Genomic DNA, 16815 nt, shown 5'->3' with positions numbered 1-16815 from the left:
AAAGGCAAGCCACGAAGAGAGCTCTCACCAAAAACCAAACACTGCCAGACATTGATCTTGGTTTTTCCAACCTCTAGAAGTGAGAGACAATAAAGTTCTTTAGTTTAAGCCACCTAGTCTATGGTATACTTTATGGCAGCCTGAGCAGAGTAGCATAGGCTCTTCACTACACATTAATGTCTACAAAAAGTGGTATGTAGTTTTTCCAACTAATTTCATAAAAGCTCTAAAAACCGCTATAAAAACTTGAACTCAAATACAGTTCATGATAATTTCTAGTCATATAGTTAAAATTCACCTTTATTTTATATATTAAAAATAAATTAACTATCAAATGAGAGCTACACATTCAAGAAGAAATGAAAAAAATGATTTTAGCACTCTAGAAATAAATATAAAGAAACAAGAACCATATTTGTTATAATAATTAGTCTATACTATATTAGAACACCAGTAGATTTTTTCCTATTTGAAAGATACATATACAAATAAGCCTTTTCCTAACTGAGGAATAGAACAATTTACAATTCAGGAATCTCAAACAAAACAAAACAAAACACAACAACAAACAAACAAAATCACTTAGCTTTAGACTAACTTCCCACCAACAAGAGCAGAAAAACTAAAAGTTCCAGCTATTGCCTAGCCAGAAGATACAAATTGCTTTGAATCACTGCAGTGTAAGGCTTGAATAAATTTCTCTTTAATTTTTTTTTTTAAGATTTATTTGATAGAGGGAGAAAGAACACAAGCAGGGGGAGCAGCAGACAGAGGGAGAGGGAGAAACAGGCTCCCCACTGAGCAGAGAACCCGACATGGGGTAGGGGGTGGGGGGGTTGATCCCAGGACCCTGGGATCTGAAGGGAGATGCTTTAACCAGCTGAGGCACACAGCTGCCTGGGTTTGAATGAATTAGTAAGTTTAGTAGCTGCAAAAGTTTTTGTAGCTTAGGGTGTTTCATTTGGTTTTGTTTCTAATCAAAACCACAATGGGAAAAAAAATCTAAATTTGGAACTGGAGTTGTTCTAAGAGTCTTAACAGTTTTAACTTACTGGTCCCCTCCATATATACATAAAATATTGACTGTCAGAGGAAGGCAACTATAGGGATCTTATCACACTATTAGTGAAAGAAAAGGGGAAGAGTAATTGTCAACTTAGAACCAGGTATCAGGAGTTCAGGAGAACTGAAAATCTAAAAGTAGATCTCCTTGCTTGAGCTAATCCTGCAAAAAGTCCTAGCTTTATCTGAAAGAAGCATTCTCTTTGAAAAGAAAATAACCTACCCTCCATTATAATCTATCAAAATTGTAAGAATCACTAAAAATTGCTCCCTGGGCAGTCATGTCCTGTGTGGTGGGTCATTAATGTTCCACAATGATTCCTATTCAAAACTAGCCAGAGACTGATTTGAGGCTGAAAATACTCTGGATAGTACAGTATAAAAATACTATTATCAAGCCATATAGACAGCAGGACCTAGGCACACAGATGTTTATAAAAAAGAATTTACATCACGCTTTTATGGGAATGCTTTTATTCACATTGCCCTTTTTCTTTTTTAGCTATTTATATATTATTGATCTTAGCTTTTCTACTATATATAGTAAGCTCTTTGAGAGTTTACTATGAATGGATTAATTTATACATTATAACAAAGCCTGTACTTATCTGAAGATTCAGATTTAGTTAAGAATTCCAAGCAGTGGTACCCAAACAGTACAAATGAAAAGAATTGTGCTGTAATTTCCAAAATTCAAATGGAAAAGAATAATCAACTATTAATCCAACAAATATTCACTGTCCACCTACTGTAGGTAAGTACATACAAGGGACAACTTAAGTGCTGTCATGACAAAAGGATGAAAGGTGAATCTGAAAAAGGATTAAAGGAGTTGATAACTGTAAAGTACTTGACACATAAGTGATCATTATTATCCTACTCTCAAAGAGCTTACTATATATATAGTAGAAAAGCTAAGATCAATAAGTATATAAATAGCTATAAAAGAAAAAGGACTACAAAGAGGCATAAAAATGCTATAAAAGTTCAAAGTGCTGAGAGGTTTTTATAAAAATTTTATTTATTTATTTGAGAGATAGAGAGAGCAAAAGCATGGTGAGCAACAAAGGGAGACGTAGAAGCAAACTCCTCGCTGGGCAGGGAGCGCAATGAGGAGCTTGATCCCAGACCCCTAGGATCATGACCTGAGCTGAAAGCAGCCACTTAAGGGCCTGAGCCACCTAGGCACACCCCCGAGAGATTTCTAACTAGCAGAATCAAACAATTCCAAGACACTGAGATTGGGTGCTACAGAGAATGCAGGCAATATTAGCACAGAGAAAAGCAAGAGAAATAGGTTTAGGTGGGGAAAAAGCACACTTCAGTAGTATAAAATGAATCTTTAAAAAGTAAGTAAAGCTATAAAAAGACAGAAAGAAGGTGCTTACTTGAAGCCAAATCAAGGGAGGATTTTTTTTTTTTTTAACTGAAACATACGTGGTGTCTAGCCCAGTGCATCACACACAGAGTTTCAATAAACAATATTTGGACTGGAATAAAAACATATGCAGATGTATTACAAATAGGAGAGATCCAAGTATGCTTGAGAAGCAAAGGAAAGGATCCAGCATGAGGGAGACAAAAGATGCTACAACAACTACAAGAGAAGGTCAGGAGCTGGTAAAAAAGATGCAATCAATGACATAAGCAAACAGTGTTAACTTTAAAGTAGAAAATGAATATAACTCCTTATTTTTTTTTGGTATAACTCCTTATTTTAATACAAGTGAAGAACGCTCAACACTGAGTAATTCTGAGATGAACAGAAGAGATGATAAGGAAACTCACTCTGGATGGCCCCAACATTTCCTGCATGAGAACCATAAAGCAAGGTTATCTTGTGGATAGCAGAGGGAACACAAATGGGATTCAAAGGTAGATGAGAATGAAAATGACTTAGCTGACTGCCTGACCATCTTCCTCTCAGAAATGAAATGAGAGATGGAAAAAAAAGCAACATGGTAAGGAAAATAATTACACAAAATCCTTATTTTTGGAAAGTGGTAAACTCCACTCACTTTAAACAAAATATATATGTGCTTTCTTAAGAGCTTTTAGTTTTGTTCCACTAAAGCATATTAAATAAACTACAGGCAAATCTTTTTCTTTTTTTTTAAAGCTAAAAGATTTTACAAAAAGCAAGTGTTGACGAGGATGTGGGAAAAAAAGAACCCTACTGTACAGCTGACAGGAATGCAAACTGGTGCAGCCACTGTGGAAAATAGCATTGAGGTTCCCCAAAAATTAAAAACAGAACTATCCCACAATCCATTAATCACACTACTGGGTATTTACCCAAAGAAGATGAAAACACTAATTTGAAAGGATACATGCATCCCTATTTATTGCAGCATTATTTACAACGGCCAAATTACAGAAGCAGCCCAAGTGTCCAACAACAGATGAATAAAGATGTGATACATACACACAATGGAATATTATTCAGCCATACAAAAGAATGAAATGTTGCCATTTGCAACAACACAGACAAAGCTAGAGAGTATAATGCTCAGCAAAATAAGTCAGAGAAAGACAAGTACCATATGATTTCACTCACATGTGGAATTTAAGAAACAAAACAAATGAATAAAGAAAAAGAAAGAGACCAACCAATAAAACAAACTCAACAGAACAAACAAAAGATTACCAGAGGGGAGTAGATGGGGGAGATGGGTGAAATGGGTGACGGGGATTAAGAGCACACTTTTCTTTTTTTTTTTTTAAAGATTTTATTTATTTATTCATGAGACACAGAGAGAGAGAGAGAGAGAGAGAGAGAGAGAGAGAGGCAGAGGGAGAAGCAGGCTCCATGCAAGGAGCCCGACGTGGGACCCGATCCCGGGTCTCCAGGATCACACCCTGGGCTGAAGGCGGCGCTAAACTGCTGAGCCACCCGGGCTGCCCAAGAGCACACTTTTCTTGATAAGCGCTGAGTAATGCATAGAATTGTTGAGTCACTGTATTGTATGCCTGAAACTAATATAACACTGTACATGAACTATACGGGAGTTAAAGTTTTTTTTTTTTAATTAAGTAGATAAATAAAAAATAAATGCTATTGGTTTTACCAATATAATGGAAGACCAACACATACTGAAGATGTTAATCAAATGTCAATTAACCAAAAAATTTTATTTTATTATAATTTGTTTTAGTTCTTGGGCTCTTTTGATTTGTTTTTCCAAGCTATAATATACTATTTTTAAAATCATGAAATTCACATTTAAAAATGTTTTAAAATTATTGTTCTTGTTCAAGTAATAGATATCTTTTTGTTTTGCTCTGCCTACTAATAAAGTGAATAATGCAACTATTTTCAACAAGTTTATCCCACCTGGTGCTATTAACTGGTGAATACTTGATGTCCGGGTGACAGCTGTGCTTCGTGATTCCAGACTTGGACTTTCTCCTTTCTTATTACTTTCTGGAGAAGGATCTCGTTGGCTGATTTTAGAACTCGTCACTGTTGTTTTGTTATGACAAATTGTCAATGACTGAGTTTGACTAGTGCTTTTTGGCGGACCATTCTGTGAGCTAGATAATACACCCAACTTCTGGCTGCGTAATGTTAAATTCTGAACCTAAGAACCACACAACAAAAAATAAGGATGAAACAGATGGTATTAATTGAGATGTGATAATCGTTACCAGTATAACAACAATGATGATACATTTATATTATTTTTTTTTTTACATCAAGTTCCAAGCACTTGAAACGACTGATTAATCCTAAAGGAAAGGGGAGTTATTCTTCTAAGTAATCATACCTTAAATATTAAGAAATTCTTAAAAAGACATTAAGGGAATCATTAAGAATGAAATGAAAACTATATATATATGTGTGTGTATATATCAAATGAACTATGAATATGAGGAAATAACTCTGCAACATACTGCCTTTTGAAGTTACCAGCTCAGATACAGCCAAAAGGAAGGAGAGAGAAGGGTACTCCAGATAAAAGGAAAAACTTGAGCAAAGTTGCAGAGGCAGAAGAGCCCAGGGTATGTAAGGGAAGAAGGAGCAATTCCTTCAATTTCACTGACTTCTCCAGTCCAGAAGTGTGAAACATTGAAGGTTACAAGTGCTTGATACTCTTCAGACGTTACTAGAGTTAGAAGTGTGCATACACAATACTGCCATTCTCATAAAGATCAGAAAGAGAAAACTCAAAAAAAAAAAAAAAAGTTACCCATTCTACAGAGATTATAAGAGAACACTCATCTTGTAAGTTAGGAAACGAATTTATCAAATTACGTACCCATTGTGATAATTACAAAAACCATTTACCATCAACTCCTTTTTAAAGTCCCACTGTTGTTATGGAATACACACTTGTTCACTTTGAGAACTAGACCTCGTGAACTGAAAAGATTGTGCATGGCCTCGAAATGGCTCATGTCAAGGCTCCTGTCTACACCTAGGACTCTTCTAAACATACCACCAGTCAGGATGGTAGGCAAGATGATCCCAAGGACTCTCACTTGAGGTTTAAAACATTTCCAAATGGCAAGGCAGAAAATGCCTCTCCAATAGCTGCCTAACCTTTTACCTATCTGAAATGAATGCATTAAATACATTTATGCTAGCACTGACCCTGAGAAGGAAACTGAAGCAAAAGATTCTAAAGTAGCAAAGCAAATGAGATACTGCTGCTTTATGAACATTCTTCAGGTCTCATGTGTTCTGTCTCTACTACTACATTATTAAGTGACAGTCACAGGCTAAACCTTCTCTTCCCAAATACTAAATGCAGTGTGCAGCCAACAGCAGGTGCTAAACAAATGTTCACTTCAGAGCAGTTGAGATTTGAATTAGTCTATTCTAAGCTACTGAAAGAATTTTCTGAGACCATATGGAGCGTGTTCTTGGATTTTTGTCAAATATTTCATAGCAATATAAGTAGACTAATAATTGCTGTATTGCTGAAATTTAATACAAAAATAAAATGTGCTAAAATCCAGGTTTCTCAGCTTGCCACTCAAAGCCCTCCAAAGTCTAGGCCCAAACCACTTCAAGCCCCATCTTCCACTATTTCAATCAACAATATTCACATTCTAGCCATTCTGTATTCCCAAATAGACCTTGCTCAAGTTTCTCTTGCCTAAAATGCCATTCTTCCTCATGGCTGTCTCCTGAAGCCCCCCATTCGTTTGTCAAAGCCCAAGAAAAATCCCACTCTCTCCCAAAGAAACCTCTCCAAGGTCTCTGTTTAGAAAGAATTTTTCCTCCCCTCTATAATACCTTTCCCACAGAATCTGGATCATAATGGCCTACAGCACTGACAAATGTCTAGCTTATTTTAGAAGTACTAATGTGTCTGTGAAATGCTGAGACACTGGCAGGCTCTCATCACTGACATTCATTTTCATATTCCCCACAGTTGTGTACTACAGACATTAACAGAAACTCCACAAGTCTGAGATATTCTCCCAGAGCTGATTTTAAATTATATATTAACTTTTTTTTTTGCTAAATATTTAGTTCTATTTATGTTTTTTTTTTCTTTTTTAGGCAAACATGAAAATCTCATTTTTTTGGTTCAAACCAAAAAAAAAAAAAATCTCAACAAATATCTAGTGGAAGCACCTTAAAATCTTTCAGGAAGCAAGGGAAAAACAGCATAAAGTTTAACAACTGCCATAAATGATCTATAAAGCAAACCAAATCATAATGAGGCTAAATTATAATCTGAAAAACTTGAAAACTTTCTTTCAAATAAAAAACACATTCACAGTAAATGAGGATTAAACCCTAAACCTGCAGCAGTCCATTTCTATAGAATATACTTTTTGGTCTAATTTTGTTCTTTGGAATTCTGAAAGAAAATGTACATATGTGCTTATTATATATATTATATACACTATTTATATGAATAAATTTTGGAATATGGCTATAATAGCTGTGGTCATCTGGCTTACATATTTAAAATAAATTTCAAACATATTCCTAAAGTATATTAAAGTTAATTTCAGATGTCCTTGAAAGAGCTTCCCTTTTGAGAAGAACCCACCCCTTCTAGATACAGAACAGTATCTCTAACGTCCAACTTTTATTTCATCTGAACTTCTCCTATGATCAAATTATGGAAACATTCTGACTTTTGAAAAAGTCCAGGTTTCACATGACTTATTTCTGCTAATTTCACACATTATATTTTTATAGTGGATTACTCAAATACTCTCACATCGATTATTTAATTTGGTTCTAAAAATACTGTGAATTACTAAGTAGCATCCCATCTTTGCAGAAGAGGAAACTAAGATTTAATGTCACATTGATAGCAGTAGAGCTGAGTTTCTAGCTTTTAAATCCAAAGTGCTATTTTCTTTGCAATTCTAAAAGCATTCCCTAGGTAGCCTTAGTAAGAAAGATTTGTTACTTTTAGTCCTATATCTTTCTGAAAGTCAGATTTTTTTTTTTTTTACTTATATTTATTTTCCTGGTCATGGTGGGGAGAAGGGGTGAAGCATTTAAAATAGTAAATAAGGGTAAGATTTCCAAATTTCTTATTGTTGGACAATATGCTACAAAAGAATTTTAATACTACAGAAAAATTAACTGTTACACTGGCTTCTGTAAAAGAACATTAAAATGTCAATTTTGGCATTTCTCAACTACAAATTCATGGTTTTAAGTTTTTCAAATAGAAGTTTAAAAACTAAGTGGAGCACAGATTTTTGCAAAACTAACAGTCCCAAATTTGAGGAAAGTTACCACTAGAATATTCAAAGTATTAGCATCCCCTACCACTGCCAGCTTCATTCACTGCCATTTCAAAAGCAGAGCAAAGAAAAAAAAATGTGTAAATTCCTGAAAGTCAATTCATCCTTTAGTTTCAAAGTCTTTCCTTGAATTAAGTCCAAATATCACAGAGCCACATACCTGTATCATATAAAACTGGACCCCAAAGAACCACTTTCATTAATTACTTTGTGCTCACGTTAAAGATACTATAAAGACATTCTAAGATGTTTTCTCCATGAGAACCCACAAGACAGATTCTAGAGCACACTCTGGAGAGCACATTAGTTGTTTTTCCAACAACTGGTTTATTTTACTTTGGAAACTGTGAATCATTTAATGGCTGTCTTTCTCTCATCACGATTAGCTACTTGAAAGCTAAAAACTGAATTCATGACTCCTCTTTAGACAATATATAACAAACGTGATTAGCGGCATGGGATATGTACCAGGCACTACACTAATTACTTTGAATATTGTCTCATTTATTCCTTATCACAACTATGAGCTATTCTAGCTCATGGTGAAGAAACTGAGGTTTGAGAAGCCAGACACAATATTATACCCAATAAAATTTCATTTAAATGCAGTTTAAAAACAGGCAAAACGAACACACACCAGGATAGTGTTATCCTTGAGGGACAGTAATGGCAGGACCAAAACGGCATCAGGGAGGCTTCTCTGGGTCACAGTAAGGTTCTCCTTCCTGATCTGGGTGCTTGGGATATACCCATATTCTGGTAAGATTACTGGACACTTAAATATGTTCTAGATGTATGTTATACTTTAATAAAGACTTTAAAATGTTAAAAGAAAAAAAAGGGGGCCGACCCAGTGGCGCAGTGGTTTAGCGCCACCTGCAGCCCGGGGTGTGATCCTGGAAACCCGGGATCAAGTCCCACGTCAGGCTCCCTGCATGGAGCCTACTTCTCTCTGCCTGTGTCTCTGCCTCTGCCTCTCTCTCTCTCTCTCTCCTCTGAATGAATGAATGAATAAATAAATAAATCTTTTTAAAAATGTTAAAAAAGAAAAAAGAAACTGAAGCTTGGGGTGCTTGGCTGGCTCAGTTGGTAGAGCATGCAGACTCAATCTCAGGATCATGAGTTCAAGACCCACACTGGGGGAAGAGCTTACTTTAAAAAAAGAAAAATGGAGGCTCATCATAGGTAATAATATCAACAACTAACATCTAATAAGTGCTAAGTATCAGATACTGTTCTATTTTTCAATTATTTTTCAAAGATGTTGGGACACCTGGGTGGCTCAGCGACTGAGCATCTGCCTTTGGCTCAGGGCATGATCCCAGGATCCGGGATCAAGTCCCACATCGGGCTCCTTGCATGGAGCCTGCTTCTCCCTCTGCCTGGGTCTCTGCCTCTCTCTCTCTTTCTCTGTCTCTCATGAATAAATAACTAAAATCTTAAAAAAAAAAAAGATGTATTCATTTATTAGAGAGCAAATGCATGTGCGCACACACACACATAAAAGCAAGAGAGTGGTGGAAGAGCAGTGGGAGACAGAGAATCTCAAGCAGACTCCTCACTGAGCTCAGAGCCCAACACAGGGATCGATCTCAGGACCCCTGAGATCATCACCCAGCCGAAACCAACCTGCAGATACTTAACTGATTGTACCACCCAGGCACACCTTCTACTCAATTGTTTTAATTTAAAATTTATTCAGGGTGCCTGGCTAACTCAGTAGAGTGTATGACTCTTGATCTCAGGATTGTGAGTTTAAGCCCCACACTGGGTGTAGAGATTACTTAAGAAAATAAAATCTTAGAAAAATAAAATTTTAAAAAATAAAATTTATTCAATTTAATTCACTTTAATCAACTTTACTGAGGTGTAACTTACATATAATAAGATGAATGGACCAGTTCAATGAGTTTTGATATATGTAAACAGGATGTTACCACCACCTTAATGAAATTATGAAACATTTCCATCACTATATAAGTTCACCCATGCCCGTCCCCAGTCAGTCTCTCCCATCTTCTGTCCCAGGTACCACCAATCCAATTTTTCTCCCTATAGGAAGAAAAACTAGCTGTGCCTGTTCTGGAATTTCATATAAAAAGAATTACAGCAGGGGAGCCTCGGTGGTGCAAGTTAGCTGAGCACCCAACTCAGTTTCCATAAAGGTCATAATCTCAGGGTTGTGAGATCTAGGCCAGCTTCAGGCTCCACGCTCAACGTGAAGTCAGCTTGGGATTCTCTCTCCCACTGCCCCTCTCACTCATGCTCTCTCTCAAGTATATAAATAAATCTTTAAAAAGTAAAAAAAAAATCACAGGGTAGGTACTCTCTGGTATCTGCCTTCTTTTGCTATTACGTTTCTGAGATGCATCAGGAGTGTGTCCTTTTTTTTATTTTTGAGTAATATTCCACAGTTTGTTTATCCATTCACCAATTAAAGGACATTGGTTGTTCCCAGTTTGGGGCCATTACGAAAAGAACTGCAACAAACATTCATTTACATGTCTTTATATGGATATAGGTTTCCAAACCTCTCAGAGTAAACAACTATAAGCAGAATGGCTAGGTCACATGTTAAGTATATGTTTAACTTTGTAAGGAACTGACAAACTGTTTTCCAAAGTCGTTGCACGATTTCACACTCTCATCAGCAATGTCACGAAATTATGGTTGCTCTAAGGTCTCACCAACAGGTGGTATTATGAGTCTCCTTCATTTCAGCCATTCTAGTGAGCGTGCCATGATATTCATTGTGGTTTTGATTTTAATTTCTATAAAGATTGATGCTGAACATTTTTTTTCATACACTTATTGGCCTTTTGTCCATCTACCTTTGTGAAATGTTAAATCCTTAGCCCATTTTTAGCTGAACTGCTCATGATCTTACTAAGTATTACTTTGTATATTCTAGATACAAGTCTTTTGTCAGATATATGTGTTATGAATATTTTCCTTCAGTCTGTGGCTTGATGCTTCACTTTTGTAACAGTGTTTTTTGAAGATTTTAATTTTGATAAATTCTGATTTGTTATTATTTTCTTTTATGGTTACTGCTTTTTGTGTCCCAAGAAAGCTTTGCCTACCCTAGAGCTATAAAATAATCCTTAAGCTTTCTTCTTTTTTTTTTTTTCTTAAGTTTTCTTCTAGAGATTTTATAGTTTAGGCTTTTACCTTTAAGTCTATATTCTACTTGTGGCTCATTTTTGTGAATGGTGTGAGGAAAAAATTAAGGTTCCTTTCATAATACCAAACAAAATAATATCCTATTCAATTTTTCAAGTTAAAAATTTTCCCAATTCATTTTTAAACTTAAAATCTATCTTGACTAAGTGATTACACAACTGCTTGTAAAAGAATCTATCTACACAAAAGAATACAACCCACATAATAAGAACAATAAGCCTGCTTTATAATAAAACTAAACATACAATGTTATAGCAAAAACTCATTGCTTTCACTAATGTCAAATAATTTAAATGTCTTGCTTATTGGTGATATAATTTCTATATAACCAAAAAACCTTCTTGAAGTTCTCATGGCATTTTATAAAATTCCAATCTGAAATGTATGGCAAAGAGCACTGAATGTGCTTAATGGTGATATAATTTCTATGTAACCAAAAAACCTTCTCAAAGTTCTCATGTATTTTATTAAATTCCAATCCGAAACGTATGGCAAAGAGCACTGAAAGCATCAGTAACTTAAACACAATGTATGTTTATCTTTAAACTGAAGATCCAGACCTCAAGTACCACATTATGAAGCAGACAAGCTCACCTGAGTAGCTGCAGACTGACAGGAAGATGACGATGACGACGAGACAACAGGAATGTCAGACTGTACAGCAGCCACAGTGGTAGCGGGTGTGAAAATCAGCTGTACAGACAGAAAAACCAAAAAAATACCCTAAGACAAAAGAACGTGTCCCACACACAATGTATAGCAGGCAAGAGAGACTGAAATTTGTGACAGAAAGACAATGCAATTTAGGACTGTCTCCTAAGCAAAAAGGTTTTAACGTGACAAAGAAAAGTTTCTAATAGAGAACTCAAAAAAAAGTATAAACATTTTGAAACAGCTCATGATTCTGATGAGTAGCAAAATAAATCAGTGCTCAAAAAAGAAAATGTATTTAAGTAATATGAAATTCTCATACCAAATTTTGCCCCAAATAAGCTATTGTTAAACTTAAGCTTTTCCCAGCTCAAAACTACTATGGTAGGATTCCAAAACTGGAAGTTATTTTTGATAGACAAACATATTCACTACTCTTGAATACAAATTTCAGTGACAAACCTGAAAAGAAACACAAAAGTCTTTTCATCTTTACCACAAAATATAACTATGCCACATACTACACACTATTTCACTCAACTACATGGGATCTATAGTACAAATCTAGGTTGCTCTTGATTTTAAAACTATTCATAAAGAAATATTCATTCCAAATGTAAATGCCACATGTCAAAATGCAACAACAAAACAGTCTGCAAAAAAGCTTCGCATCAAATAAATAAAAAATGATATACTCGATTTATCACCATCTCTTCAAGTGTTATTTTTCAGTATTGAAACAGAATGCCATTAGTTTAAAAAGACAACACAATCAACTCAGAGATTATCCAATCAAGTAAATTATGACAATGTGTAAATACTCTTATTTCAAAATTGCATTATGAGTTATTCAGTTCCTCAAACCGTTCCTATTTAAATTAAAATTACTGATTAATGAATCTTTTAAGTTTCAGTTCTTTATAGTACTAAATTTAACTGAATTAAACAAAGTATAACTTTCACATTCAGAAGGTAATTGCCAGAACAAACAGCTGAAAGCACTAAATCTAAAGAGATGTTTGTTCTATTTAGCTTGAACGTATGAGACTGCAAGTTTTACAAAGAAGTCAAAAGTGGTCATTTCAAATGATTCAGCCTAATTTTAAAGCATATTATTAATTAAATAAGATCTCCTGGGGGAAAAAAACTAGAAATATGGTAATGTCTACTGAATAATCTGTAAATAAAAGGTGGGTCATGTCACTGTTTTCTGTTAGAAATACGATAGAAAACTTTCTTTGTAATTTTAGTGGAGAAGGGATCCAGATACATATTCAGCTCATTGGACAAAAAAGAATATAAGTAAATATATACTAGGCCAAAGCTCTTAGCTACATGTAAAGACATCTAGCTACATGTAAAGACATCAAAGTAAATGCCAACCAATTCCTTAAAGAAGCTCAACAGTTAAATTAGGAAATCAGTAGATACTCTAATATAGAACAGCCTTAAGAATTAATGTTCCTATGTTAACAAGAGATCAAAGTGAACATAAGAACACAAATACCTTGCAGATTTTGAAATGGGAATAACCAAAGCTAAAAATCATCTGGTAAATTACTAAGAACTCCAATCCAGATTTAAGAAGATCCCACAGTATAAATTCTAACTTACAGTTAACCACCAAATTTTTAACATTGCTAACTACTTCATCAAATTTAAGATGTCAAAGATATATATATCACTGCAAGTATCAATTATAACTGTAAGATGCCATCAATTATAAATGCATCTCGGTTTCAGAGATGTTAAGATGTGAAGGTTTGAAATCAATAAAATTTGATAAAAAATAGTCACTCCATGTTACAGAATCTGTTAGTTTCCCAATGTTGCTATTTGATACACCAAGAAGGCCTACCAATTAAAAGTAGAATTTTTCATGACATAAATGTATAAGAGCTAAGCATACACATACAAAAAAAATTGTTAAACATTTCTTAAATATTAAAAATGCCTCTTATTGCATCAAATCAAGAAACATTTCCATCTCTCTCAAGCCCTTAAACACTGAAAAAATTTGGTAGCTCATATCTTACCATTTGAGCTCGGAGATACATTTGAGCTTGGCTTGCCGTTAGGGTAGGGGAGGTACTCCCTAGTAACATAGTCTGTTGGGTAATACTGCCGCTGGTAGAACTGGAAGCCTGGGAACGGCTTATTAACTGTGCAGGTGTAGGAGAAGTGGAGAGGTTGATCTAAGGAAGAAAACATATTAGGTCATAGGCTTCCATTTCTTGCTTCCATGCCAGTGATTTTCACCAAGCTGCAGTTAGGCAATCAATGGTACAAACTATGGCTAAGGAACCTAAAGAGAGGGCTTCATCTTTGACAGAGCCTCCCTCACTTCTTTGGGCAATTATTTGCACATATGCAAAGAATTGTACGTACTGATTAGTACTGAGGATGATGTTTAAGGATATCCTCAAGATGTTTCATTTGATAAGACTCCAGTATCTTAAAATATCATTTCCACTACCTCCCAAAAATTAGGGTTAATGTTCCATTATTTTAATATTCCACATACTATGTTAAAACATCCGAATCAACAGTTTATACTATTTTGTCAGATTCTGTCACATTATGGGGGTTTCTCCAGTGAACAAAAATTAGAACACAGACAATTCATTCACATATATATAAACATACATGTAACATATAATTAGTATAATGTTCTCCCTCAAAAGCTCTCAAAGAAGAAAATACAATTGCTACTTGTCAAACAGATGGAAAAATCCTAAATACTGGTTACAAAGTTAATTTATAAGCACTATTTTAAAGTTAAAACTACTGTTACAAAAAAAGAAAATAGTGCACAGTCTACCTCTAGGACACATAAGAACCTGATAAGTGGTGTTGTTATCTGTGAAGGCCAACTGGCTGAGGCAAGTAGGGAAGAGGGCAAAGGGAGACACATATACCCTTTTTTTATCTTTCCAATTTCACACCATATGCATACGTTGTCCTCATTTCTTCTTTTTTTGTGTTTCATTTCTCGATTTAGGTTTTGTGGGGGTTTTTTTATTTTTATGTGTTACCCAATTTAAAAATAAATATTTTAACAAGAGTAATATAACCTAACATCAAATACTTTTTGTGGACAAAGTAAAGAATAAAATTAAGAAATAAGACGTTATAAAATAGTTAATTAGACTTTTGATTTGGGCGCCTGGGTGGCTCAGTGTTTGAGTGTCTGCCTTTGGCTCAGGTTGTGATCCCCGGAGTCCTGGGATCGAGTTCTGCATCAGGTTCTCCTGCATGGAGCCTACTTCTCCCTGTGCCTACGTCTCTGCCTCCCTCTGTGTCGCTCATGAATAAATAGAATTTAAAAAAAAAAAACAAAACCTTTTGATTCAAGCAACAAGGTTACACTGGACTAAAACATCCATGTGCCCAAATATACTCACTGAAATACCAAATCAACATGAAATACTAGAATGCAACTGAACTTGTATAAAAAAAGGAGGGGGGGGGGAGGGAAATCCCCAGGTTCCAGAAAGGAAGAAATTTTAGCTGACACCAAGCACCACAATAGTCTCAGGGGACAATGCTCTAGAGACAGAAGACCTGATTTTGAGCCTATTTCAGGCAAGAGCTGGAGGTAAAACCCCTGTTTTGAGCCAAAATCTTCAAAAGTGGTGCTCAGTATATAAGGAGGGAACAGAAAAAGTTCCACTCATATCCCCTAAAAACCAGCAAGAAAGCTTGTCATCTGCCCTGCCCCTGATGGAAGGAGAAAGTCTATGAGAATCAAAATGCCAGGCTTGGGACACCTGGGTGGCTCAGCGGTTGAGCGTCTGCCTTTGGCTCAGGGTGTGATCCTGGAGTCCCCGGATCAAGTCCCACGTCAGGCTCCCTGCATAGAGCCTGCTTCTCCCTCTGCTTGTGTCTCTGCCTCTTTCTCTCTCTGTGTCTCTCATGAATAAATAAATAAAATCTTTAAAAAAAATTTTTTTTTAAATGCCAGACTTGTGCCATGTGAGGAATAGAAAATCCAAATTTAAACTACCTGCGATTTCATAACCCATCCCAAAACACTAGCATTTAAACCAGTCCAGGACATTTGTTAAACTGAACAAGATATTTGTTAAACTGAACAAGTGCTTGGAGGACCTCTCTGTGGTGATTTTGCATAACCTCCCTATGAGTCCATAATTATTTAAAAATTTAAAAGTTTTTAAAAACTGTATAGTGGGTTCACAAAAATTGGTTAATTCTTTAAACTTATCTGTATCTTTTAAGTATTTTTCATTTTAATAAAATACATTGTACTTAAATCTATAATTCAGTGCATAAAGGCAATGAATATATGTAGAATTATTTTTGCAATATGGTTTTTACTCCTAGCACACCACTGAACCCATTAGCAATAATTATCAATTCCTTCCATCTGACAAATTCAATGGATCTTTTCAGATCATTCCCTTTCAATCTTCTTTACCAGCTCTTCTTTCTAGCCCACCTTCAACACTTTTCTTCTTGAACACCTAGATTATCACATCCACACTCATAGTTTCAAAAAACTCAAACCTGATGACTCTGAATCCTTAATTATAAACTCATCCTGAGCTCCAGATCCAAACACCTACAGTACACATCTTTCTGAATTATCTCATCAGCTCAAATTCAACATGTTCAAACACCAAACTCATAATTATTCCTTCTTAAACCAGCTTCTCCTCGAATGGTCACTGGCATCTCCTAAAATCCTACAAAACAAATTATCTGGAAGTCATCCTGATTCTTCCTTCTCCTTTACCACACATACAAAATCAGTCACACTTACTTATACACCTTCATTTTCTTCTAAGTGTTTTCTAAACACTTAGTTTGAGAGTCTGGGCCCATGGCACTTCCAGCTAGATTACTTTAACAGCTGCAAACTGATCTCCCGGCCTGAAATCCTGTTTCCTCCTACATGTTAGATAATCTTCCCCTGATTTAATTAATTAACCATTTAAAAATCTGGATAACGTTCGACCTCCCCTGACTACCTCTCTAGCATCATCTCCTCCCACTCCTCCATACATACCCTTCACATTAATAATATGAAGCTATTCAAAATATCAAAATGTCCCAGACATCTGTGGCCCTAGTAACAAATGCTCTGGACTGGTCTGAGCATCCCTCTACCCCCACCCTCTATCCCATCTGCACCTATGTAGTGAACAACCCTCTCTCAAAAATCATCTACTATAA

The 16815-nt window shown here is 35.5% G+C and overlaps 1 protein-coding gene across 10 annotated transcripts in view; it reads right to left on the bottom strand.

Moving 5' to 3' along the window:
• Positions 1–16815, bottom strand: part of PHC3 (polyhomeotic homolog 3) — an 81475-nt gene that overhangs the window by 43733 nt on the left and 20927 nt on the right. For all 10 annotated transcript variants that reach the window (XR_012000372.1, XR_003236391.2, XR_012000375.1 and 7 more), the window contains exons 5-7: positions 13656–13814; positions 11563–11661; positions 4397–4643 (exon numbers count right to left, since the gene is read on the bottom strand). Coding sequence is in view for 2 of the 10 variants with exons in the window: in XM_026007732.2 (XP_025863517.1) it covers positions 4397–4643; positions 11563–11661; positions 13656–13814 (505 nt within the window). In the remaining 8 variants the exon portion in view is untranslated. The remainder of the gene's footprint in view (positions 1–4396; positions 4644–11562; positions 11662–13655; positions 13815–16815) is intronic.

Source organism: Vulpes vulpes, chromosome 3 (assembly GCF_048418805.1).
Source record: "Vulpes vulpes isolate BD-2025 chromosome 3, VulVul3, whole genome shotgun sequence".
Taxonomy (NCBI): Eukaryota; Metazoa; Chordata; class Mammalia; order Carnivora; family Canidae; genus Vulpes; species Vulpes vulpes.
Note: the sequence above shows the minus strand (reverse complement) of the source record. Positions and strands in the feature narration are given on the sequence as shown.